The sequence below is a fragment of the Palaemon carinicauda genome, unplaced genomic scaffold, assembly GCF_036898095.1.
Source record: "Palaemon carinicauda isolate YSFRI2023 unplaced genomic scaffold, ASM3689809v2 scaffold891, whole genome shotgun sequence".
In the NCBI taxonomy this organism is placed as follows: domain Eukaryota; kingdom Metazoa; phylum Arthropoda; class Malacostraca; order Decapoda; family Palaemonidae; genus Palaemon; species Palaemon carinicauda.
Window position 1 is genome coordinate 13,454 of NW_027172194.1, and position 27,786 is coordinate 41,239.

The following is a 27,786-nucleotide window of genomic DNA, read 5'->3' on the forward strand; positions in this document are numbered from 1 at the left end:
TTGAAGGTCCAAGGAATGAAGAGCCGAGACTCAGTGAAGTTTTTCGTCTTATATATATGAAATTAAAGGTAAATTTGGAATAATTTTGTACTCATATGATATAATAGAATAATAATGGCTTAATGATTAAAATAATTACCCCCAACATTATATATTAGGCTTAAAAATTGTCTTTTTTTAGGCCTAGCATTGCTGGTAAAGAAATATGCTTTTACGGTCATGTGTACCCTAGGATTGTCTGTGTTTTAGGGCAGTGTTTTTACGTGTTTTGTTTGCTATTTTAGTTGTTTTTATTGTTTTTTAATCATTTGGGACAATATTCTAGCCCGTGGGAGGATGGATCCATGACTATTGGCCCTAGACAACCCTGGCCATATTGAGGCAACTTGTAGATTAAGGCATTGTTTTACTTGTTTTGTTTGTTATTTTGGTTGTTTTTATTGTTTTTAATCATTTAGGACAATATTCTAGCCTGTGGGAGGATGGATCCAGGACTATTGGCCAAAGACAACCCTGGCCATATTGAGGCAACTTGTCCTGAAGGACGTCTGTAAAGTCATGTGTACCCTAGGATTGGCCAAGTATATTATATCATTATTTTACTTCTTTTAATGATATTTTGATTATTTTTATTGTTTTTTAATCATATGGAACAATATTCTAGCCATATTTATATTTATTTACACTTAAAGATTAAAATTGGAGTTATTTATAAATGAAAAATGTGAAAATCAATATACAGAAATAAAAGGCGTCTGTTAACAATGACTGTACTCTTAATTCAAATAGCCTGTACAGTACTGTTAATTCTCTATATGATTTCCAGTATTATAAAAAAAAAGTTCTATATAGTAACAGTTTAAAATTTGATGTTTTATGTCAATATATCGTTCTTTTATTCTACTAAATAGAATGCATAAATTTACAAATTTTTTGTCAAAAAAAAAAAAAGCTTTAATTCTTTTATCTTTGTTTCAGCTGGGGTGTATGTATAATAACGGCCACCTGTAAAATGAAGACTGAAGTATACTGTAATGTAAGGGTGTCGCAGGGGGGGCATCAGCCCCCTATTAGGTAAGTGGTAAGCATACGTCTCGTAGGTTAGGTTAGGGGGGGCGAAGTTTAGTTTAGTGGGTGTCCATATTTTATGCTCACTGAAGGAACTGGCCGTTGTTGTACAAAGGCTCCAATACAATATTCCTAATAAATAAATAAGAAGAGTTATTGGTATATTTTCAAGTAATTTATGTTTCTGATGGAAATGTAAAGGGAAAAAACCAATATTTTAGAGGTTTTATGATTGTGGGAATTGTTTTGAAATGGAAACAACGCGAGGGCACCTCCTAACCTAAGGTTTCCATCGTGACCCCACGAGCTGATCCTTGCTTACTTCCCAACCCGTGGGAAGTGTATCACACCCGTGTAGGCCACCGTACCCTTAGCTTCCCCTAAGACTAAATCTCAACCTAGTGTTTGCTTCTCAAACAGCTTAACTCCTGAAACTGGTTTTGTTCCTGTGCAAAATACAAACCGTCCGCTCTTTACTTTGGAGTATTATTTCGGCGATGCTGAAACCAGCCGATAAAGCTTTTTTGTCAGGGTGTAACAACCCGCCTCTAGTTAGCGCTCACACCAGCACTAGCGACTAACCATCACTTTCTATTTCAGCTCGGTAAATACGTAGTCTTTCTCTCTCGCCAACCTTTTTAACCGGTTTTCGGTTAAAAGTAACTGGCCTAATGCTTAATAAAATGCCCATTTGTTTTGAGCTGCCTTCATTGGTTCTCACGGGTTCCCTGTGCAAGGAAGGTTGTGAGGTACGAGAGACTGACCATAGCCGAGTGATGCTTTATTCCTGAGATGGGCAGAGGACATTGACCTGTGCGGACAGCAAAGTAGCACCCTGCTGGGCAGGTGACTGACCGACTGCGAACAGGCATTTGTGTTTTCTAACACTGACGTTATGATTAATATAAAAGCCCACACTTTACTGTACATATAATAATGAATCACACATAAAAATGAAGGGCAAATGATTTCGCGCCTAAATGCATAATCAATATATACAGGGTATTTACAGAGAATACTGTATTTACAATGCTGAAAAGTGTGCTACAACGTCCTACATGTTGTCTTTGCAACTACTTACCTCCCCAAGACAGTTATTAAAAGGGGATCATTTTAATGATTGTATGAAAAGAAATAAATGGGTAAAATATACATATTAGTCGCTGTAGCAAGACGGGGGTTGCAGGCATCCCCTTCATCGAAACACTATGACTGGAGGGCCGTTATTCTCGATACGCAGTCTCAGGATGCAGCCCCGTTGAGGAGAAACAGGGGGTTTGACTGCTGGTTGTAGTTTCTTGGAACTGCGTCTGGTCGGACTTCTTGCGTCTTCTATTTGTTTGTTCTGGGGAAGTACTCGTGGGCGCCGCCCTTGCTGCTCGTACACGTCGACATCGCTTTGTGAACGAGCAGGGCTTAATCTGTCCACAGTCAGCCAGTCTTCTGTTTCGTGGACCATGACCTTAAATGCCTTCTTCGTCCTCTCCAGCACATGATAGGGCCCATTATAAGGACGTGAGAGTGGGAGCTAGTGACCGTCCTGTCTGACGAAGACGTAGGGGCAGGTGTCCAGCGAGGCAGGTCTAAATTGCTTTGTCCTGTCTACATACGTTTTGTGGCAAGGCGTGAATTTTCCTGCGCTTTCACAAAACTGGGCGAGGTTGACGTCTTCGGTGTCTGGATTGAAGGGGAAAAACTAGCCAGGGGCCATGAGCGTTTCCCCATAGACTTTTTCTGCCGAAGAGGCATCACCGTTTGCTTTCGCAGCCGTTCGAAGACCGAGGAGGAGCCAGGGAAGTTGCTCAACCCAATTCTCGTCTGTGCATCGAGCCATTAAGGCCGCTTTCAGGAACCAATGGCCTCTTTCGACCATGCCGTTGGCTGTGTGGTTTTAGGCAATCGTGCTGTGCAGGTTGGTCCCCATCAGGCGAGTGAGGGATAACCACAGGTTCGATATGGAAGTGGGTCCGCTGTCGGTTTTCATGTTGTCCGGGATCCCAAAATGGCTGACCCATCCGGAGAGAAGTTCCTGGGTGTAGGTGTCAGTCGATGCTTTGGTCATGGGAGTTGCCTCTGGCCACCTCATTGGACGGTCGATCATTGTGAGGAGGTACTTGGCGTTGCCGGAGGGTGGTAAAGGCCCCACAATGTTGCCGTGGATATGTCCGAACCGTCGCCTGGGTTGACGGAAACTGCTGACTATGGATGGAGTTGATGCTGATTCATGACAAAGCGTCAGCCACAGTGTTTTTTCCCCCCGGGACGTAGCTAATAGTGCAGCCGAAGTCGGAGATGGGCGCCAAGTATCGTTGCTGTTGGGTGGACCATGCATCCCCAGGCTTGGTGATGTGAGGAAGTACCTGGCGTCACCCGAGGGTGGTGAAGGCGTCACAATGTCGACGTGGATATGTCGAACCCGTCACTTAGGTTGAGGGAAACTGCCGACTCCTGACTCGGTGTGACGGCTGACCTTGCTGGTTTGACACGCCGTACATGCACCTGCCGACTCGTATGAGTCCCTCCTGATCCCCAGCCACACGAACTTTGGTGGTAGTCCTCGATGAGGGGTGTGAGAGACCGTGGATGACGTTGAATACCAGCCTTTATCTCATCGGTGGGATGAAAGGTCAAGGGCGGCCTGTGCTGATATCGCAGAGCAGAGTGGGGCCGTTGGGATGTAACTTGACGTCCTGCCATCGAAAGGAGGTCGAGGAGGACCTCGCGTCTGCTGTGGTGGAGTCGCCTATTTGTTCCTGGGCTGATTTCCTCGTAGTCCACCCCGATGAGGATGGAGTTGATGCTGATTCTTGACAGAGCATCGGCCACAGGGTTTTTTCCCACCGGGACATAGCTAATAGTGCAGCCGAACTCAGAGATGGCCGCCAGATGTCGTTCCTGGGCTATTGAAGGCGTGGACCAGAGGCTGGTGGTCTGTCTGGATGATGAATGAAGCTCCCCCAGCAGGTATTTCAAGTCCCTTATGGCGAGGTACACTGCCAGAAGCTTGCGTTTGAAAGTGCTGTAGCGAGTCTCGGATGGTTTTAACATCCTGCTGAAGAAGGTGAATGGTTGGGGCACGTTGCTGATCACCTGCTTTAGGATGGTGCCGCATCCAACGTACTGGCGTCCGTAGTTAACCTCGGGTGACCCGTGGTCTTGGTACACCATGGTTGTGGCCATGTAGAGGGCAGTTTTTGTTTGCTGGAAGAGTACTTGTTGAGAGGGACCCCACTGTAGCTTTTTTGGTTTCCCCTTCAGGACGTTGAGAAGAGGTTTCATCAAACTGGCGACATTGGGTAAGAACTTCTTGTAGTAGTTCGTCATGCCGATGAATTCTTGAAGGGACTTCACGGAGGTCAGCGTGGAGAATTGGTTTATGGACTCCACCTTCGACGTCACAGGATGCATGCCCCTTTTTTGATAGTTCGCGTCCCAGGAACTCCACCTTCTCAGCCCCGAACATGCATATGTCGAAGCGTACCACGAGGCCACTCTCCTACTGGTGCTTCAGAACCGTCCTCACGTGCCCCAGGTGTTCCTCCCGCATCTTAAAGAACATGAGGATGCCATCGACGTAGACGGTACAGAATAGAACGTCCCCCAAGATGCTGTCCCTCGTTTCTCAGGCTGAACGTCGAGTAGGAAAAGACGTAGGACCCGAATGGGGTGGGGGTGATGATGGCCATCTCTGGGATGTCGTCGTACTAAATGGTGACCTTATAATAAGACTTTGAGATCCATCTCGGAGAAAATAGTGGCCCCGTGGAGGGCCCCGGTGAGATCCTGCATGTTTGGCAACGGTAAGTGGTCAAGTGTCGTGGCCAGATTTAGGCGTCTATAATCGCCTTTTTGCAGATTCCTATGCGCTCTGTCTCCTGGAAGGTATGCTTGGCGTCCTGTATCTTCTGCGGAGGGAGGCTTCTAAACCATCAGTGGGTTTGGGGACCCGTCGTTGAGATATGGTGGAATATTCCATGCTTGGCAGGGAACCCCTTCAGTTGGTGGAGCTCGGGTTTGAAGACCTCCGGGAATTCCTGCGACAGGCAGCTGTATTCATGGGGCGTGACTGAGCACATTTGGGAAGGCTGGTCCTGCTGGAGAGGTGGTGGGACTGGTAGGTCCCTTGCTCGACTAGTCGTTTGCGACGCATGTCTACCAGCAGTCCGTGGTGAGCGAGGAAGTCGGCGCCCAGGAGGGGCACCTTGACATCTGTGATCAGGAAAGGCCAGCTGTAATTCCGGGCCTATGATTGATATCTTCAGTGTCCTTATCCCGTATTAGGTTATGGGGCTGCTGTTCGTGACAACCAGGGTGGCCCTTTCGTCTGATTGGAGGCCTTGGCCATTCTTTGAAGGTGGGAATGTTGACACCGTAGCGCAGGTACTCACTAAGAACCTTTTTCCTGAGATTACGTCGAGGATGTAGAAGCCCGTGTGATCGGGCCTCGCCTGCTCCACGGTTGCTTGTAGGCGTGGTCGCCCACCTAGATTTTTTAGATGAGTGCACTGTTGGACTCGTTTTCTCCCCTTTCCTCCAGACTTGGTGGAAGTAGCACCATCTGGTAAAGTAAAGCCCTTGTGGTAGTGGTCCTCTTGTTGTTGCTGTTGCTCCTGCTGGGGGCACTGCTGGCGTTGCTGCTACTGTCCATGCAGCAGAAGCCGTGGGCAGGAGTACAGTATTGGGGTCTCCCGCTGTGGATCGCGTTGACCCCTACTTTGTCTGGCACCTCCGTGACGGCGTTGACAGAGGTGGTGGCGCGTATCTAGCAGTCTCGGCTGCCAGGTGGAGTTTGTCGGCCTTCGCGACCAACGATGGAACGTCCAGGCCCTCGGCACCCTCCAACTGGGCGCTGATGCTTTTGGGAAGGCAACGCACGTAGATCTACCTTGACAGGCTTATCCCCTTGGGACGCCCATCGCAGCCGAGCTCGTTCAGCAGGAGGATGTCCATCAGTTCGTCCCAGGCTGCTGAGGGACGTATGTCGCCGAGGGGCATTGTCATCAGGTCGAGGGCTCTCTGGGCCCTCAGGGGTACCGGGAGGTCGTAGATGTCCATCAGTTTCTTCTTCAGGTCGCTGTACCTCATGGGTCCCGGCCTCTGTTTCAGCCAGGGGAACTCCTCCTAAATGCGTCTGGTGTTAGCATTAACATCACCATGTCCGATTTAATTATTTCATCGATGATGTTTGCCAACCTGAAGTTTGACTCAGCACGCTGAAACCATACCGTTGCTGCGTCCGGTGTGAATGGTGGGAGCTGTAACTTCTGTCCCATCGACATTTGTGGAGCCATTTGCGTTACTTGTGTGAATGTCGTGCCATGCCCTTCGGTTGCGAGGGGCGAGTTACGGTAGACGTCTGAATCTGTCATCTGACCTCACACTCCGAAACTCGGTAGTGAGCCGTATTTAGTCCACTAACGGAGTAGGAATTCCAATTTGCTGAAGTAGCTAATTGCCATGGCAAAACTGCATTTGGAAATGCCAGAACGCAAAATTATTTGTGCTGTAATGAGTCTATTAGTGGCGTTGGGGTATGTGGAGTTGAGTTCGCTAGTATCAGATGGCGTTCGCGAGTTCTTGCCACCATTCGCTCATTTTCACCACGTTCGCTGGTAAATTTATACGAACCTCAGCGCCTTAGTACCGGAGACGAGGGTTTGTGAGACCTTGCCTCGCCTTAGCTCCCATGGCAGTTTGCGAGCCTATTGCCTCATGCGAGATCCCCATCTCGTCTTAGTACCCATGGTAAATTTGGGAGACCCTCGTCTCGCCTTATTGACAATGGCGGGTTTGTGAAACCCTCCTCGCCAGTGCTACTGTAGTGTACACTACTGTCTCTAGCAGTGAAGGTAAGATTCAATGCTGACATTTTTCAAATTCTCATTCACTAATTCTCGCTGGCGTTTGCGAGCGCTTACCAGTGTTTTGTGAACGTTCACCAGCGTTCGATAGTATCAGATGCCGTTCACGAGCGCTTGTCAGCGTTTGCGGACAATCGCCTGCGCTTGCGGACGCTCGCCACCGCTCGCTGATTCTCACCATGTTTGCTAGCAAGCCTATACGAATCTGCCTAGTGTTTGTGTTCTCTGCATTCTGGGACAACAAATCCTTCATGCGAGACTGCTTATTATGGGTAACTTTCTTCCCTGAGGAGAAGTTTTACACAACTACAGGTGTTTATTGAAACTGTATAAAAGGCTGAAATGAATTCTAGTGGCGCATGCGCTCCCACCAAAACAAAACCCCAAGGTTATTGCCACAAATACGATTTACTATCGATGGCTGGAGTCAGCCGCATGTATCAGTATGCCCCAGGACACGACGACTTCTCGTTAGACACCGAGTTTTGAAACATAATCCTTCAGGGTTATTTTCTTGGGCCTTTTTGCCCAACGAAATGGAGAGCTCTTCGGAGCAATCGCACAACGGACTTGTGATGTACTGTATACCCTTACAAGGTTATTATTTCAAGCCTTTAGTCCCAAGGGAACAGTTGTAGCTTCTGCTTACATTTACGAACGATAGCAAGCCCCGTCCACAAGGCAGCCAGATGAATGTCGTCAGCTTCTTATTACTGCTTGTGAACGATAGCAAGCCCCGCCCACAAGAGGGGTAGGCAAACCAGTGGGGGTATGTATGTTTTGTTTTTGCGAGCGCACGCGCTCGCATCCTAAAAAGTACTTCAGCTAGTCGCCGATCAAATTCCTTTGGCAATATTTTCACAGTGTTATTATTTCTATTCTTATAATTATTATTATAATAATAATAATGAGATGAAGCTGAAAATGATGAATTCTGAGATATTTTGTATTTTTCCTAACAATACAAACTTTAGTTATTTATTGCAGGTATTACTTTTGGCGAAGCTGAAAGGATAGCCATTAAAATTTAGCAATGGTTAACCACCCATCCCGATAGTTAGTGGGGGTTAGGTGAGTTAGCTCGCTACCCTTCCCACTCACACACCAGTGATTGAGCTCACTTTGCTTTTGGCTCGGGTGGAGACCGGTTGTTTTCTTTAAAGTGTTTAAGCTGTGTGTGTGACAACGTAGTAAGGACGGAGAACCTTCCCTTTCGACCTTCCCCCCTTGACTATCCGTCATCCCGTTGGCGGATAGTCTTCCGTGTGACTCGGCCGACACCGCAGGGGAATCGTCATCGTTCAGCTGTTGTCATCGCCTTCCCCTCTGCGTGGAATCTACTGAGGGAAGGGAGTGCGGCCTTTTCAGAGCTTGACATCTGTCTTACTCTTTCTCAAGGTCATCGCCGTTCACCTCTCAATGGCTTCCGACAGTATACTCTGCAGGGCGGAGCACCTTTCCCGTTTGCAGGTTAGGTTGTGCTTCTGATTGGTTTCTTCATTAATTATGTGAAATTATAATTGTTTGTTGTTTACCTTTCTAGCTTCTCCGCGGGGAACCCTTCCCGCCAGAGGGTCCAGTGGCTCTTCCGATTAGTGAATATTTTTACCTGAATTATTTAATTGTAATTCTTGTTTTATTACAGTTTTTTCGCTGCCGCTATCCTTTTCCCATCAATGTCGGCCTGGGAAGGGAGTGCGTAGTTCTTATTTTGTGTCTGTTCTCTCGGTGGACACCTTTCCCGCCTGCTCACTAAATGCCTTTCCCGAGGGAGTTTTATCTTACATAATTTATTTTATTTTCCTCAGTTAGCGATGCCATTCTTCTTCGTCCGACTAAGAGAGCTGACGAAGTAGAGCGGTTCTGGTCGCGCCTTGGGGATCTGCCGTCACTTTCCTGTTCTTCTACGACCGTGGCAGCTCCTGATCAGCACTCCATCTTCGTGGAACTAGCTTCGGCTACATTTCCTCATGCTACGCTCATTGCAGATTTTCAACTTGAACAAGGCTTGTTGATGGGAAGCATAGAGCGCTGCCCGGAGGTCAGCCTCCAGGGGTTGGAATACTTCCATTCCGAGGGAGAGTTTTCCTCCCCAGGTGTTGGGTTGTCCTCCCTTCCAAGGGAGAACTTCCCTTCACTTCGACACCGACTTCGGTTGCTGTTTCTTAGCCAAGACTATGCTCCCCCCTTGCTGAGTCGCCTCTACTGTTGGGGATGGAGTAAATTCCAAGGCAAATCTCTCTTTCGAAGTGATCACCTCTCTTTGCAAGAGGGGCCACTCATAGAGACGCCTCTTCGGAGGATTGCTGCTGCTGAAGGTCAGCTTGCTGATTCAATGACCTCAGAGGGCATCATCGCCTTAGAAGTGCGCTTTCACCTCTGGTGAAGAGATGCCTCTTTGGCTCTTCGGCTTCATCAACGCAGCCTTCCTCCGCAGAGGAGCCTCCTTGTCCGTCGTCATCTGGCCCTCGACTTTCACCTGCTCCTGGACCTTCTTCCGACGACTCTGCCGATAGTCCTCGGAGACTTCGGCCTTGGACTCTCCTGTGGCTCACGCATGATCCCCTTTGGTGGATGTTCATCATTGCAAAGGACACATCCCTGTTCTAGTTCATCCTACGCGCTGATCTTCTACGACTCATCATCCTCCTTGCCGTCTCCGTTCCTGATGCTAGGCACCGTCGAGATCATGCTCCAGTGGCTCGCCAACGCACCAGCGTTCTCTAGCGCGTCAACGCTCTCCAGCACACCAGCGTTTGCCAGATCTCCGATCGCTATCTCACTGCTCACCTTCTCCTCAATATACCCCGGATCATGACACACCATGGAGGTCTCGTTCGCGAGCCTTTCCTGAAGATGTCATCCCTTCCAGGGCGTGTCTTTCTGTTAGCTTGTCCTTTCAGCTTCGCCGAAAGTAATACAGTACCCCTAACAAACGGCTAAAGGTTTGCATCGTTAGGAAAAATACAAATTATTTCCAAATTTGTCATATCAGGGATAAGAAACTTAATAGACCGTAAGTTCTACCGTCATGCCTTCACCTAATTTTTTTTTTAATACCTATAGATTTACTCTGCTGTAGAAGTTTCCATAAATTTGAACGTAGATTTATAATTTTTTGTAGTAATGAATTCATTTTTGGTAATTGAAATTGTTGAATCTTTGACCAGTTCTAAATAGAAAGCTTTATTTAAAAAACTTCAGATAAAAAAAATAGTGATAACATTTGTATAATTCTAATCAAAAGAGGGGAGAGAGAAGTGCTCGTTTATGCTTTGTCATTTTCAAGAGACCTTGCCTCTCGTTAGTATTTCATGAGGGCTTTTAAATTCATCGAAGCAAACCAAAAGTTCATTTTGTGTTTGACTTGTAAATTCAACCATTAGTTTTGTTTAAAATGACTCATACTTTCAGATATCAAACAAGTTGAAATTTTTCTATCATGAAGCTGCCTTCCAACACTGCACTGAAGTGGAACTTGAAGCTGCTCTAACCAAGGTGAAATGGTATTCTTAAGATGTGTATTGACAGTAGTTTGTTCCTAGATTGTGCTGACTTGAATGAATTATATTTTAAAAGGTGTATGTTTTTATGTTAATGGAGGTTTGACATTGCAAAGTTCAATGTTTCTGTGATAGTCTAATGTATACGACAAACGTGTTCTAGGTGCAACAAAACGTGAACATTGCACTAGGTACGGAACTGAATTTCAAATGAATTTGCTTTGAATGTTTGGGTTGGGGTGTCTTGTATCAGTATACTGTAAGCTATAGTGTATTACCTCATTAGTGTGTGTTCTGATTTAGTATTAAAATTAGGCATATCAAAAAGAATTGGACATGGGTCCTTAGTCAATTTATTTTGCTTACATTCTCTTACAGAGGGGACAGATGAAAGCCGCTCAGTGATGTGTTTCTCGAACGCAATATCGATTTAGGGGCTGTGAGTCCATAGTGCGGCGTGGTGGGCCATCTGGTTTTTGTGTGAAAACCATGTTGTGAAGCCAGGTCACTGATGTGTTGGGTGGTACGGGTTCAATCACACCCAGTGCTACGTCTCTTTCCAGTTGGGCCGCTGCCTCTTTTTGCCAGTGTACCGGTATGTTTGGGGGTCTCTTTGTCACCGTTGGTTCCACGTGAGGGTCGATGATTCGTATTTCCATGGGTCCGGTCATTGTTGGCAGTGGCTGGTGTGGATACGTGTTGAAGGTTGACGATGCATATCGTTCCAGTAGCCACGCTTTCATTTTTTCGGTGAACTGTGCTGACGGTTTGAACGGCTGGTTGGCTGGTTGCCGGGGAGGTTGAGTGTGACTTGGGCATCCGCACTCTGCGAGCGAGTTGTTGCTGTGGGACTTCCTTCCGTATAGGCATACTGCGACCCTGCCTGTGGCACCAATCCTGGGGAAATCATGGTCAATGATGCCATGCTTCGTCATAGCTGCTCGGCTGATGTAAAACTTGTTGACGGTGTCTGTGACACGCACCGTGGCAGTTGTTGTGATGTGCGCTCCTTGCTCATTCTTGCCTGACAGTTTGAGGTGTATGGAGCCGAACACATTGATTTCCTGGTTGTTGACTGCGAAGATGCGTCTGTTAGCTGGCTTGAGGTGTCGCTGGTGTAGACCTATCTCCAGTAAGACTGGCAGCCCCATCAGGCACGTCTGAGCCCCGGAGTCCGCGGCCGCCATAAGGGATGAGGATTTGTTCGTCATGTTTTTGTTGTAAGCAGCAGGGTTCACCGATATGCGGATGGGTAGCATTGGGTGAGGTAAAAGTTCGTTTGAGGAGTTCATCCCTGACGCGTATACTTTGTTGTTTTCCACTTCTGTGTCCTCTTCTTGCGTGCGACAGAATAACGCCCCTGCTTCAGTACCTGCCGATAATTGCTGCGGCTTCTATTGCCGTTGGACATTTTCCCTCCAGCATACTAGGCATGACTTGAACTCCTTTACTTTGCCTCTCACTTTTCCGAACTTTGGAGTGAGGCGTCCGCTTTGGCAACGAAACTGATGTCTTGAGGTGTCTTGTTCGTCGCTCTTTTTCGATGTGGTTGAGGGGGCGTGTGTTCGTTGTCATTTTCGCTGGTTTCCTGTACCCGCTGGCTGATACTGATGGGTTTGCACTTAACATGGCCCGGCTAGCTGTTTCCTGCCTGTCAGTGAGTGTTACCGTTTCGCTTAGTGGCTTGTTATCGACCTCTGGGGTTCCCAACACATCTCTTTTGATTTCTTCATCTGCGAGGCCATTTACCAGGATCAACTTCACAATCTCCTCTGTGTAGTCGCATGTAATCGTCTCTGTGCAGGTGTTGGACTTGCAGGTGTTGGTGACGGTCCATTGACACACATTGGCCACCCCGTGTAACCTTGCCACATATTGCCTTACATGTTCACTTGGGGTGTGAGTGGTTTGTAGTAGTGTTGTCCTCCATACGCTTAAGGCCACACTCAGTACTGCTAGACGTTTTATTACTGCTAGTACGTCCACCTCGGTCTTTGTTGCGATGGCGGAGTCCTCTCTGAATGTGGCGGCTTCAAGTTCTGGTTCACAACATGCGAGCAGGTGAGCTGTTGTCTGGTTAGGTGCCAAAGACGTTCCATCGTGAAACATTTCCCATCGCCTTGTAAAAGCGGCCCAGTCATCTTCACAGACGCCTTGTTTCAGTAATGGGCGGTTAATTTTGGGGGGTTTCTGGCGTGACGAGTTTTCGTCATGCTTGTTTTTCTGATGTAATTGCATCAGTGCTATGCACATTGGCATATCATCCGTCCGCTTCACCTCCGTGCACCCAGGAGCCTCACACCTCAATGACGTGGCCATGTCTGTATGTCCTGCGTTCTTGTCTACAATATGTCTTCAAACATGGTCAATAAGACATTCGTGCATTTGATGACTTTATTTGAGGTACATGCAACGAATGTTTGAAGCTGGAAAAATAAATGTACGAAATTACACACTTGTAATGGTTATAAAATAAAATAGGCTACCATACCTGTGATAGGCCATCCTGCTACATACATATACATACATATGGATATGACCTTCCTGTGGCCTGCATGGATATGGGATATGCACTGTCATATATATTAATCTATGTATGTACACTGTGATGCGTGCTTATATTTACTACCAGACCTGCATGAAATTACTCATTGGGAGAACTGTAAAATGCACCCCTGATTGGCCTATCCAAAGGTGTGAATCTCATCTGACTGCTATGTAGCCCGCAATATAAATAAAACATAATGCCCCCTCTGGGCTCATAATAATGATGCACCGTCTTATACTTTACTTACAAATTATTATTATTATTATTATTATTACTATCCAAGCTACAACCCTAGTTGGAAAAGCAAGATGCTATAAGCCCAGGGGCTCCAACAGGGAAAAATAGCCCAGTGAGGAAAGGAAATAAGGAAATAAATAAATGAAGAGAACAAATTAACAATAAATCATTCTAAAAACAGTAACAACGTCAAAACAGACATGTCATATATAAACTATTAACAGCATCAAAAACAAATATGTCATAAATAAACTATAAAAAGACTCATGTCCGCCTGGTCAACAAAAAAGCATTTGCTCCAACTTTGAACTTTTGAAGTTCTACTGATTCAACCACCCGATTAGGAAGATCATTCCACAACTTGGTAACAGCTGGAATAAAACATCTAGAGTACTGCGTAGTATTGAGTCTCGTGATGGAGAAGGCCTGGCTATTAGAATTAACTGTCTGCCTAGTATTACGAACAGGATAGAATTGTCCAGGGAGATCTGAATGTAAATGATGGTCAGAGTTATGAAAAATCTTATGCAACATGCATAATGAACTAATTGAACGACGGTGCCAGAGATTAATATCTAGATCAGGAATAAGAAATTTAATAGACCGTAAGTTTCTGTCCAACAAATTAAGATGAGAATCAGCAGCTGAAGACCAAACAGGAGAACAATACTCAAAACAAGGTAGAATGAAAGAATTAAAACACTTCTTCAGAATAGATTGATCACCGAAAATCTTGAAAGACTTTCTCAATAAGCCTATATTTTGTGCAATTGAAGAAGACAGAGACCTTATATGTTTCTCAAAAGTAAATTTACTGTCGAGAATCACACCTAAAATTTTGAAAGAGTCATACATATTTAAAGAAACATTATCAATACTGAGATCCGGATGTTGAGGAGCCACCGTCCTTGACCTACTTACAATCATACTTTGAGTTTTGTTAGGATTCAACTTCATACCCCATAATTTGCACCATGCACTAATTCTAGCTAAATCTCTATTAAGGGATTCACCACCCTAGATCTACATTCAGGGGATGGAATTGATGCAAAGAGAGTAGCATCATCTGCATATGCAACAAGCTTGTTTTCTAGGCCAAACCACATGTCATGTGTATATAGTATGAAAAGTAATGGGCCAAGAACACTACCCTGTGGAACACCGGATATCACATTCCTATAATCACTATGGTGCCCATCAACAACAACTCTTTGAGATCTATTACTTAAAAAATCAATAATAATGCTAAGAAACAACCCACCCACTCCCAACTGTTTCAGTTTGAAAACAAGGGCCTCATGATTAACACGGTCAAAGGCAGCACTAAAATCAAGGCCAATCATACGAACTTCCCGACCACAATCAAGGGATTTCTGTACAGCATTGGAGATTGTAAGAAGGGCATCACATGCTCCAAGGCCTTTACGAAAACCAAATTGCAAACTAGGGAGTAGATGATTACCTTCAGCAAACCTATTAAGACGTTTTGCCAGAAGACGTTCAAAAACTTTAGATAATATGGGAGTTATGGAAATTGGGCGGTAATCAGTGGGACTTGAGCTACCACAAACACATTTACATAAAGGAGTAACATTACCAATTCTCCAACTAGTGCTAAAAGCTCCTCTTCTTGCTAACTTGCGTAAAATAACAGATAACTTTGGAGCTAAGAAATCTGCTGTCTTTATAAAAAACAAAGGAAAAATACCATTTGGGTCTACACCTCCATAAGCATCAAGGTCCATCAACAGAGCTTTAATCTCACGAGATCGAAAAGCTAAACTAGTTAGTTTAGCCTCAGGAAAACAGGAATGAGGAAGTTCAAGTTTTTCATTACTCTGTTTACTGTCAAAAACATCAGCCAAAAGGGTTGCCTTTTCCTTTGGACAGTGAGTGACTGAGCCATCTGGTTTAAGTAAAGGGGGAACTGTTGCATCTACACCAAAGAGTGCAGATTTAAGGGTAGACCACCATTTATGTTCCTGAGTTGTACCAGAAAGTGTTTCTTTTATGGTTAAATTGTACTCCTTTTCAGTTGAGGCATAAACTCTCTGAGCAAAAGCTCGAAGCTGAGTATAGTTGTTCCAGGTCAAATCTGATCTGTTCCCCTTCCAAAGATGATAGGCCTCCTGTTTCTCCAAATAAGCACGTCTACAATCATCATTGAACCACGGTTTGTCCTTCACTCGGTACCTTAGCACACGAGAAGGGATACGCCTATCAATTATGTTGACTAGATTCTCATTCAAAGGGACAACAGGATCTACACTATTATATAATTGTGACCAATTCAGGCACAAAAGATCATGTAAAATCCCATTCCAGTCTGCTTGGGATTTCATATAAATTTTACAAGAATATGATATATCAGGGACAGGCTGCTCAGTCTTCACTAATAATGAAATCAAGGCATGATCAGATGTCCCGACTGGAGAACCAACCTTACTAGTTATAACGCCAGGGGAGTCAGTGTATACGAGGTCCAAGCAATTACCAGACCTGTGAGTAGCTTCATTTATGATTTGCTCACAGCCTGATTCAGAGGCAAAGTCTAAAGCTCTTAAGCCATGGCGATCGGTAGGAGAGATAGAACTTAACCACTCCCTATGGTGGGCATTAAAATCACCAACAAAGACAAAAGAAGCCTTTCTATCATCTTCTTGTATCTTAGCCATAATGGTAAGAAGACAATCGAAGATAGAATCATCTATGTCTGGATTCCGGTAGATCGAACACAAATAAAAGTTGTTATGCCTGCCACAAACTTTTATTACCTGAATCTCATGACATCCACATTGATAGCAGGACTTATGAGAAGCAGGGTACTCGGTCCTAATATACACCGCCATTCCCCTGGCCCTGGGGATGGCATCACGTTTCAACATTATTGGCTTCTTAAAACCAGTTATAAGGAGCTCAGATGAGTGCCTCATATTAGATCAAGATAATATTCCTAAGATTATTGTAGTATAACAGTTCCGGTAGCTGAGACTTCCCTCGTGAATCTGTTTATTTCCCTGTTTACCTTTTGTACCCGTAGATGGCACACATGCCGCTTGCCCGCCAGATTTGACCTGTCCTAACTCATTATTCCACACACAGGAACATGGAAACTTTTTTTCCATTGGTCCCGTGGTGGCTGCACTACAAGTGGATTAAACACCTTATGCTCCTTGATGGATAATCAGCAGAGGGTTTGAAGGCGAAGGTTATATGGGATTAGTCTGGGATGAATGTTTAAGAATGACTGGCTCTTTCTTTTCTTGATCTTTCTCTCTCTTGGGGCATCAGCACCCAGGATCCTCTGCAAAGCTGACCTCAACTATCTGCAGGTAAACCATTTTCCCTAGTGTAACCTCTTATTGTTTCAATACTTGTTGCGTCCCCATACCCTAACGATGGGGTATTAGGTAATGTCTTGGTAACCCTCTGAAGATTCCAAGGGCTCGGAAGAACTCTTAGCAAGACAGTCTCATTGCTAGTATCACGAGCACACAGCTTTTGTAGGCCGCAGACCATGCATAGTACGGTTTTAGTGAGGTGTAGGGTTTCCGCCAATTATGTGCAGAACACATAAAGGGGAAAACCCCGGGTCAAAGCCAAAAAGCCAATTGGCACAGACTTCCACCTTTCTCAAGGGTAAGTCATCCCATATAGATAGCTTTGGTTTGTTATTTAGTGACGGAATAAATGACAATTTGGAAGTAATTTGTGTTTTTCCTAGTGACACAAACCTTTAGCTATTTATATAAATTGGCCAGCCAGTACCTGTCCTTCTTGAAGTCCTACCTCCAAGCAATGTAGGTTAACAGCCCAGGTGTGTGAGTGAGCAGGGTAGCTACTACTCCCACCCCCCACCCTGCTAATTAGCAGATGGGTGCTTAACCCTCGTTAAAAGTCTCCTCACTTGGTTAAGTCTGTTAGGTTTGCAGATATCTATGGTTATCTACGGATACGTCCCTGATTATACACGATATCTTAGGATAGTCATTCCAGGGGTTAGAACCCCGTGATACCTGACGGTAATTCTCTTGAGTCTCTCCCAGTGTCCTCTAATATCTGGGGATATTCATCTGGTAGATTATTGCTAAGGCCATTCTAATGTGATTGTTTTATAGAGGAGTCATATAGATGTTCAGTCTTAAATCTGGTTCTCTTCTGCATCCGTCCGTTCCTGACAGTCTTTTCAAGACTTATTTTTATCTGTCTGCTAAAGAAGGTGGTGAATGTAAGAGTTGATGGGAGAAGTACAAGAGGAAGGCCAAGGTTTGGGTGGATGGATGGAGTGAAGAAAGCTCTGGGTGATAGGAGGATAGATGTGAGAGAGGCAAGAAAGCGTGCTAGAAATAGAAATGAAGGACGAGCGATTGTGACGTAGTTCCGGTAGGCCCTGCTGCTTCCTCCGGTTGCCTTGGATGACCGCGGAGGTAGCAGCAGTAGGGGATTCAGCTTATGAAACTTCATCTATGGTGGATAACGGGGTAGGGTGGGCTGTTGCACCCTAGCAGTACCAGCCGAACTCGGTTGAGTCACTCGTCAGTCTTGGAGGAGCGTAGAGAAGAAAGGTCCCCCTTTTTTTCATTTGTTTCATGTCGGCTACCCCTAAAATTGGGGGAAGTGCCTTGGTATATGGATGGGACTTTTATCACTTAGTAGACAAGAGGATGGTCAGTCCAGCAGTCTGAGAAAGGGGCAACTCTTGTGATCATTACATCTTTACGGTCACAGGTTCTTTCAGTGATATAACCTAGTAAGTGTCTTGGATGTTTTCAGGTAATCTTATATTTGTTCCTTTGCCTGAAGATAGTATTTGCAATGCATAGGTTGAATTCTTAACACTTGGATAGGAGAAGGGTCCATTTGTATTGATCTTACCCACTCCATGCCTACCGATTGCATTTCTCCATTAATGAAAGTCTGTTAACTCTGGTGTTAAAGTCACCAATGAGGAATGCTTTGTCATGGTTAGGGAATAATGTAAGTATTCTATCAAGGTCAGCAGAGAAAGATTTGCAATGTCTTCAGCATCAAGAGTCAGAGCATAAGCACTGATCATTGTGGCATATGCTTTTAAGATTCCCCTGATGAAGCCAGTTATACATGTTGAACATAAGACACTTTTTTTCAAAAGCACTAAATATATTAATGTTAATTCTTATGATTTTTTGTAACTAATTGCATAATAAATATTTAAAAATTAACAGCTAGAATATCAGTGAGAATCAAACATTTTTTATACAAATTGAAATATTAAAAAGTAATTCACCAATCTGTTGCTAAGCAATAAAGTAAATGAAAAGAGGTAGAAATATTTCCTATGCAGTGTCTTTAAAATCATTTTCACTGTACTGTTTCAGGGGTAAATTTGATATTATTGTTACAAAGTTCCTCATTCCCTTCAAACACACACACACATCTGCATTTGGTAAATCATTTGCTAAGCATTTGCAAGGGGGATTAAAAACTAAGGATATTATTAGGAGAATGAAGTAAATAACAGACAACTTGGCAGTGTCCATTAATTATGTCCCGTCCATGACCAAGGGGCGATGGGAGTGTTCGTTTTGCCTCTAACCTTAGTCCATATCATGACCTGATAATTTATTTTCCTAAGTACAGGTACACCACCCCTTTATGTGCAGTAGCCTTTCCCGGGGTATTTGTTTCTTTGAAAACATATATCATTGAAGTTCTTTCTAGTTTATCTATACTTGACCATTTTTTTGTAGATTTGACAAAATATTTCAAGTTAATCTTGAACTCCATCAGAGATTTCTTCACTTGTTCCAAGTGTTGCCAATGCTTCCAAGGCTTAATTAGTTTCCATATATTAAATGCCTTCAGTAAGAGTTTGGCCTTGCCGACCAAGGCAGCTGTTGTGTCACAGCTTGAATGACCGTGAATTGTAGGTAATGTAGATACTTTCAAAGTGCTCAATGATGAAAATAGCAATGGAGATTTCAATTCTAAAATTTGTCTTTAAGAATGGCAGAAATGGTAGTTTTGGTCATTGTCTTGCAGAAAGTACCACAATAACAGTGTCTGGAGCGAAGACAGCTTGTTAGCACCTCTTCCTGTAGCATTTACTTCATGAAGAACCATTTTTGTATCAGCTTCTTCTTGTGTACTTTTAAGAACTAGGTCACAATGGACAGAAGTTACTTCTTTATGCCATGCTACCATAAGGTTTATATTTCTCTCTTTTGCATGATGGATGACTTTTTGAGAAATATAAGATGATAATTCATCTTTGGTATGAGAGATTAGTTCACCAAATATTTAACTGGGCTCCACAAAGCACTAGAAGAGTTGGAAGACCCAAGCCTACATGACTAAGGACATTGAACCGTGAAATAGCGGGGAATGGAGAAGTATTGAATTAAAAGTGCAAGATAGAGAACATGCAAGATCTAACAGAGGCCCTTTGCGTCAATAAGCGTAGGTGATGATGAGAGTGAGGTAGCAACTTTTTTTCAGTCACATCTGTGATGCCGATGCTGTTCATAATTTTGAGTTGCACTGGTGCAGTACCATGAGGTCTCTTTTCTCGTTCAATACCGTTTGTGTATTTTCCACACAACTATTAAGGACTTTCTGGAAATCGTATTGGTCTCCGACACATTTAAAATGACAAATTCCCTGGTAACATTTCTATGCGTCCATCATTATGACAACTTTCCCTGAGAGTAAAGCTTCCAACTATAAATCAATAAATTCTACCTGATTACCAGATTCTCTCATTCTTGGCAAATCCTCAGCTGTTTTTTGTTTTTCTAATTACATTGCCGACATTTCTGCTTAAACACTCCTTGTGGTATGCGAAATCAGGCATGGCAGTCTCTTAGGTCAATACATCCATTTAATTAAAGTTTCTATTCTGTATTAGTTCCCTGGTTCAGAGCATCATACAGCTTTTTACCTACTGATGATGTAGAAACTGTATGTAATGGATGGTTTCTAGTTTAAGGTTACCAAAGATACAAGTCATACTCAGAAGTTTTGAGTGAATTGTGGATATGGTTGTGGGTCTTTTATTGAAAATCTGAGAGAATACTGTTATCATCTCTTCATTTACTTTATTATAATTTTTTCTGTAATGGAATTTTTCTAGCATTTTTTTGTAAGTACTGTACATTTTTTTATTGCAAGAAAGTTGGGTAAGAATAAATGATTATAATTACTGGTACAAAACTGTACGAAGGAAGCAAAATGAAAAGTTAATACTTGGATGCTTCGACAAAGTAGTAAATATAATCAACGGTCCAAAACTGTACGAATGAAGCGATATGAAAAGCAATAATACTTAGATGCTTCGAATAGCGTAGATACGGAAATGTCAGGCCAGTCAAACTCCAAACCTAGAAAGTTTCCTTTTTACATTGTTCTTTAGTAAGTCTTCCATAGAATTGTCTTTCAGATATTGCGAAACATGCGTATAATTATCACTATCAGAGTCACTTCGAATCTTTATACTGCCAACAAGTTTTCCAGCACATTTTGAATTTTCAACTTAAGTTCCTTTTGTTTAAGACTGACATAGTAAACATGAATTAACATTTAAATTGATTATTTCTTTTCTCATGAGGGTACACTTGCATCATCCAAATGTTCCCTTTTCCTTCTATCAGAATATCCTTCATTCACAATTCAATTCTGGCACAAAAAAAGAAGCTTTATTATAAGAGGAATAATTATTTTGTTTTTTATTTAAAAGTGATATCATGATGTATATTGTTTAAACTTAACAAATCGTATAAATGTACTTTTAAAGCTTTTTATTTCAAAAACACTTCATTATACAAAAAAAAATGTTTAGACCATTTTTTATGTATATGAAATTCCCTTTACAATGGTTTAAATAATTGAAATTTGACAAAAAATAAGGAATTTCTATTGAAATATTTATGGTAAAGTGGCCATTTTGATGACATCAAAATTATATGCAACAGAATCAAGAGTTTTCTTTAAACTCCAAACTTGATAAACTGGTTTTCAGTCATTCCGCTTCTTAGAAAGTTTCTGAACATTCCAGGGCTCTTTTTGTATATTGTATTTTGATTAGGTTAAGTTCCTTTTGTTGTTATGATTAAAGGAGAGAGAAATGAAAATACAGTTGTCATAAATCTTTGACGGGAGTTTGCCATCGCCCCAAAATGAAGACTAGACAGAAGAATTGTAATACTAAAGACCCTGTATTGGAGATCATAGTTCCTAAATACTTAAAATGATTCTACCTCATTAATCCTTTCTCCTTCCAGTGATATTTCATCTTTGCATTCTCCAGTCTCATCATCTCGTGGGACTAGGCTCTGGAGCAAGCTCAGCAGCAGGAGTGAAACTGGCAGCGGTCTCAGGTAGACGATTCAGCATACATCTGACGCAAGGGCTGATGTTTTTCGGCATATACAAGAAACGACTAGAAGGATGGACCTCAAGAAATCTGATTGTCATTACTCTCACTGACCCTTTCTCTTAGGTGAGTTTCCTCAATCATTCGTTTTATAACAAAGCCTTATTTACAGGAGGGAAATCCCTTCAATCTAAAGTTTTTTGAATGAGTATATTGTGTTGAGAATGGGATGAGTTCTTATTTTATTGTGGTTTGATGAGGGGCAATAGGGGACAAAGAACAGTATAGGTGTTATAGGTCTTTGAGAAGAGTTTGCTTTTTGCTTAAAGTGACGTAACCAAATTGTGGAATGATCTTCCTAGTCAAGTAGTTGAATCGGTAAACGTTCAAACTTGCATCAAATGTTTTTATGTTGAACAGGTTGATATATGTCTCTTTTTATAGTTTACATATGAAATTTGTTTAAATGTTGTTATTTTTAAAATATTTTATTTTAATTGTTCATTACTTCTCATATTGTTTATTATTTATTTCCTTATATCCTTTCCTCACTGGGCTAGTTTACCCTGTTGGAGCCCTTGGGCTTATAGCATCTTGCTTTTCCAACTAGGGTTGTAGCTTAGCTAATAATAATAATAATAATAATAATAATAATAATAACCAGATAAAAATTATAATGCTTGGATAGCTTAATTCCTTTTCTATTGTATTACAGGATGGTGTGTAAGGGAGGAACAAGAGTACAGCGCAAGTTAGAGGTCTATGACGACTGTTGCAGCTAACAACAAGGACAGAGCTCAAGAAGTCTTATTTCTCACTACTGCCACTGACCCTGTATTGGTAAGTTCTCATCAACAGCCGTTTTGACACTAAGTCCTCGACTTAAAACTTAATAGGTTCCTAAAAACTGTATGCGAGTCAAATTTTTAAATTAGGGCCTAGGGTAAGCGTCATTTAACTTGCGTGCCGACAATTTTCAGCAGCAAAGGTCAACAAATAGTCACATGTCGTCTTGCTTACTGTATTGAATTACATATTGTTTGATTACAGTACTTCATTATGAGGTTTTGATACAATAACTGAGATTTTATGATTTCATTTTGGTTTTGAGGATGGATGTGAGAGAGGCAAGAGAGCGTGCTAGAAATAGGAATGAATGGCGAGCGATTGTGAGGCAGTTCCGGTAGGCCCTGCTGCTTCCTCCGGTGCCTTAGATGACCGCGGAGGTAGCAGCAGCATTATGAAGCTTCATCTTACGTGTTTACTTATTTTGGGTTTAAATCCAACCCTCCACTGAAGTCGAGTGAACTACTTCTCGGGCGGGTCCATATCAATCATCTAACGAAACATTTTCATTATAACTTATACAATTTTTTTATTGTAGCATCTTCCAAATCATATGATCTTGTGAAAAGTAATGTCTTTAGTTTCTTCTTAAATTCAATTGCTCCCTTTAGGTCCTTCATTTCAGTTGGCAGTTTATTATAATGTCTAGGCAGATAACGGGGGAGGGTGGGCTGTGGCACCCTAGCAGTACCAGCCGAACTCGGTTGAGTCCCTTGTCAGGCTGGGAGGAACGTAGAGAGTAGAGGTCCCCTTTTTTGTTTTTGTTTCATTTGTTTGATGTCAGCTACCCCCCAGAATTGGGGGAAGTGCCTTGGTATATGTATGTATGTATTTTGGATTTGTTTGTATCACCAGATGTCTTTGAGGACCTTCTGAAAGTCACTGTTCTTCAGTAGCTAATTTTTATAATTTTTTATATGGAAAGTTTTTTATTTTGAATTCAATCTTGGTAATAATTAGAACTAGTAATTAAGCCTTTAGGCTTTCTAGAAATTTTTTAAAACTATTCTTCTTTGCTCAAGGGGTTAACTACTGCACTGTAATTGTTCAGTGGCTACTTTCCCCTTGATAAGGATAGAAGAGACTCTTTAGCTATGGTAAGCATCTCTTCTAGGAGAACAACACCCCAAAATCAAACTTTTGTTCTCTATTCTTGAGTAGTGCCGTAGCCTATGTACCATGGTCTTCCACTGTCTTGGGTTAGAGTTCTCTTGCTTGAGGGTACAATCGGGCACACTATTCTGTCTTATTTCTCTTCCCCCTTTTTTTTTTTTTTTAAGTTTTCATAGTTTATATATGAAAGATCTATTTTGATGTTGATACTGTTCTTAGAATATTTTATGTTAGTTGTTAATTACTACTCTTGTAGTTTATTTATTTCCTTATTTCTTTCCCGCACTGGGCTATTTTCCCTATCGGAGCCCTTGGGCTTATAAGTTAGCATCTTGATTATCCAACTAGGGTTGTAGCTTAGCAAGTAATAATAATAGTAATGATAGGGTTCAGTAAGAGAGGAATGATATTACAGTTGTCCTATAGTCCATTTCTTTTAGCGAGGCAGATTTGCACCAATTCACAGTGGTGCCCTTTTAGCTCGGAAAAGTTTCCTGATCGCTGATTGGTTAGAATTATCTCGTCCAACCAATCAGCGATCAGGAAACTTTAATGAGCTAAAAGGGCACCGCTGTGACTTGGTGCAAATCTGCCTCGCTTAAAGAAATGGACTATAGTTCGTTGATAAGATTTTCCTTCACCAAAAAGGAATCTGAAATGTGCCTGCAAAAATATTTGATTGTGTCAATATATTTTTTTTCCTTTTCATTAATGTCCTCTTGTCAATATATTTACTATTTCTGAACCTCCATGGATGACAAAATTGTTTAATTTCTGCCTGTTGTTAGTTTTTATATTATCCTAAATATCAATAATTTAATCAATAGATATTCCATGCTTGGTAGTTCTGCTGCTCAGAATTTTTAGACATAATTCAGTGAATTGGTTATTTCCAGAGTGCTAGTTTTATTTGCTTTTAGAATTACTCTGAGAAGTTTTTTTTATAAATTAAACTACAGTAGATTAAAAAGATGATTATAGTTTGATATAATTTTTGGTAGCTTGGATCAATTCTGAATAGAAAGCAAAATGTAGGAATTGAGAAAGCTTCACTAAGTACTTTAAGATAAAATGTTCTAGTAAAATTGTATAATTTTAATCAAAACAGGAGAGAAAGGACTACTTTGACACATGCTAAAAAAACTACCTCTTGTGGTAGTATTTCATTAATGATGCTAAATTTGTTGAAGCGATTTTAATATTCAGTTTGACTTTTTTTTTTTTTAATTTCTTTCAATTACTAGTTTTGTATAAAATTGTTTATACTTTCAGATATCAAACATCGATATTTGCTTTGACACTAAAATCTACAAGAATCTATAAGAGGTTTGGCACACTACCTTCCACCAATGCCTTGGCTTAAGAATGATCATTCTGTTGTGGAACGTCAAGCAGTGTTAACTAAGGTAAAATAGGCTTTCTGAATTGATCATTGGCAGTATTTTCTCTTCAGTGATATATATATGATAGATTATTTTAACATTTATTGATTTTAAGAATTTTTGTTTTACTATTCTCATATATAGCTTATTTCCTTTCCTCACTGGGTTGTTTTCCCTGTTGGAGCCCTTGGTAACATCTTACTTTTCAAATTAGGGTTGTAGCTTAGCTATTAATGATAATATTACAGAATTCATATCAGAACTGGCACTGGAATTACTCCGATGACAAATGAAAAGAAGGCTATTGTTTCTCTCAAACTTTTCATGGGTAAATAGTGACTTCTGTCCTTATATTTCATTCATCTATCCTTTTCATATCACTATTCTTCACTAGTCTTTCACTTCAGTCCAGCATCTGATAATTATTAAGGACTATGAGATTGGCTTTAATGGAAAGTATCAGTGCTATTTCATCCTTGATCTGTTTAGTTAGCTGGAATTACCTCTAGTACTGCATAATACTAGGCAAGCAGTTAATTCTAATAGTTAGGCCTTCTCCATCATGAGGCTCAATACTACACAGTATACAGGAAGTTTTATTCCAGCTGTGACCAAGTTGTGGAATGATCTTCATTATTGAGTAGTTGAATTTGTAGAACTTCAAAAGTTCAAACTTGCAACAAGTTTTTCTATGTTGAACAGGCTGCTATAAGTCTCTTTATAGTTTATTTATGAAATATGTTTTAATGTTAATATTTTTTGAATATTTTATTTTAATTATTCATTACTTTTTATATTGTTTATTTATTGCCTTATTTCCTTTCTTCACTGGGCTATATTTTCCTGTTGGAGCCCTTGGGCTTATAGCATTTTGCTTTTCCAACTAGGGTTGTAGCTTGGCTAGTAATAATAGTATTAATAAGTTACTTTGTTTTGCATATCTGAGGAAACTTAATCAATCTGAGTTCAGACTTTGCCTATACTGTAATGCATATGTCTGTAGTGGACAAATGTCTTGATATTGGTCAACTCTGTTACAATATCACCTCTAAGTTTGACAGAGGTGACCTGATGGGAGAATCTTACATTGTATGATGTACAGTATTGCTATTAGTATTTTGAAGTATCAATTGCCTCCGGGTCTTGTAAGAAGTCAGTGTGCTTATCACTTGTAGGTTAATAAGGTATGATTTTATTCGAATAGTAGTCTGAAATTGAGAGTATTAAAGATCTTGAAACTACCATGATTTTATTTCTGTCAGGTAACATCTTCATTTTCACCATATTAATTCTGTACTGATGATTGCTCTTGAAGATTTTCTTTCTTTTGCCTCTTTGTTAGTTACCCATTCATTAGAAGATAATCTATTGCTGTCGTTTGAAATAAATGATCTGTTGCTTGAGGGTACACTCGGGCACACTATTCTGTTATTTCTCTTCCGATTGATTTTTTGATGGATGGAGTGAAGGAAGCTCTGGGTGATAGGAGGATAGATGTGAGCGAGGCAAGAGAGCGTGCTAGAAATAGGAATGAATGGCGAGCGATTGTGACGCAGTTCCGGTAGGCCCTGCTGCTGCCTCCGATGCCTTAGATGACCGCGGAGGTAGCAGCAGTAGGGGATTCAGCATTATGAAGCTTCATCTGTGGTGGATAATGTGGGAGGGTGGGTTGTGACCCCCTAGCAGTACCAGCCGAACTCGGTTGAGTCCCTTGTTAGGCTGGGAGGAACGTAGAGAGTAGAGGTCCCCTTTTTGTTTTTGTTTCTTTGTTGATGTCGGCTACCCCCCAAAATTGGGGGAAGTGCCTTGGTATATGTATGTATGTATAGTTTATGTAGGAAAGATCTATTTCAATGCTGTTACTTCTCATAAAATATTTTACTTAATTGTTCATTACTTCTCGTAGTTTGATATCATTGTTTCCTTTCCTCACTGTGCTATTTTTTTCCTGTTGGACCCCTTGTGCTTATAGCATCCTGCTTTTCCAACTCGTATTGTACCTTAGCTAATAATGATTGTAATTGTCACTAGTACAACTCACAGACTTTTTTTTGTATAGGTCTGCTTACTAGGTTTCAATGAATTAGTTTTGAGGTTGTTCTTGTTTATAGAGCATTTGGATTTCACAGTACAGTACAGGTATAAGAATAGATGACACTGTCAGTGTTAGAGAACTTGAAGAGCTTGGCAAGAAACCATAGGGGAATATTTAAGAATATGGTTAGATTTTAAGGCAATTTTGTGATTTGATTTTAACGAGTGATTTAGAATTTACTAGATATCAATTATTAATTTTTTAAAAGTAAAGAACTTTAATCAACTGCATTAATATTACAATGAAAAATAGAAAAATTAAACCTTCAAATTACTAAGTGAGATTAATCTTCAGTCATTTCTGCAATGAAAGTTGTCATAGATCGTTTTTACTACAGGACTAATTCTGAGACTTCTATTTCAGGCTAGCGAGTGATACATAAAATGGCACATAAGAAAAAAAATTCTAAAGGAAAAGAAACTAGATGCACTGATGGTGCAAAATCAGACTTTGATTCCCACTCGGAGCAAATAGAACAAACACGTTAAGCGTCGTCGAAGAGAAGATGCACCACGTATCAAGATGATGAAATTAAAACAAGATTTTTCTGACGCTTTGAATGAAAAGTTTGACCTGTCTATGAATGTGACAGTAGAAGAAGCCATCCCAGCTTATCTGAAGATCATCCGTGATGTAGTTAGAACACTGACAGCAATGTCAGTGTTGAAAGACTGTTTTCTGCACTGAAAATAATCAGATCAGATCTAAGGGAATCGATGAAGGAGGATCTGACTGAGGCAATTTTGTTCCTAAGAACAAATGTATAAGTCTTATCAAATTCCA

General features: G+C 41.6%; 1 protein-coding gene across 3 annotated transcripts; it reads left to right on the plus strand.

Annotated features, from left to right (window-relative positions):
* Positions 1-27,623, plus strand: LOC137637625 (uncharacterized). Of its 3 annotated transcripts, none has more exons than XM_068369777.1 (7): positions 1-68; positions 472-581; positions 979-1,074; positions 21,476-21,693; positions 22,283-22,407; positions 24,799-24,932; positions 27,367-27,623. In XM_068369777.1, exons 1-4 carry the CDS (start codon positions 57-59, stop codon positions 21,573-21,575), a joined length of 318 nt encoding a protein of 105 aa, XP_068225878.1. In that variant the 5' UTR covers positions 1-56; the 3' UTR covers positions 21,576-21,693; positions 22,283-22,407; positions 24,799-24,932; positions 27,367-27,623. The 3 variants fall into 3 exon arrangements, 1 of the variants encoding a protein (XP_068225878.1); XR_011043726.1 differs by lacking the exon at positions 1-68 and adding an exon at positions 10,344-10,427 and having other exon boundaries at positions 157-581; positions 21,502-21,693; XR_011043725.1 differs by lacking the exon at positions 1-68 and adding an exon at positions 10,344-10,427 and having other exon boundaries at positions 161-581.
* Positions 27,624-27,786: the final 163 nt, after the last annotated feature.

Excerpts from the sequence above, each read along its gene's own strand:
- LOC137637625 (XM_068369777.1), top strand. Across the intron at positions 582-978 it reads TGTACCCTAGGATTGGCCAA|CTGGGGTGTATGTATAATAA; the intron begins GTATATTATATC and ends TCTTTGTTTCAG. Across the intron at positions 1,075-21,475 it reads GGGCATCAGCCCCCTATTAG|TGATATTTCATCTTTGCATT; the intron begins GTAAGTGGTAAG and ends TTCTCCTTCCAG.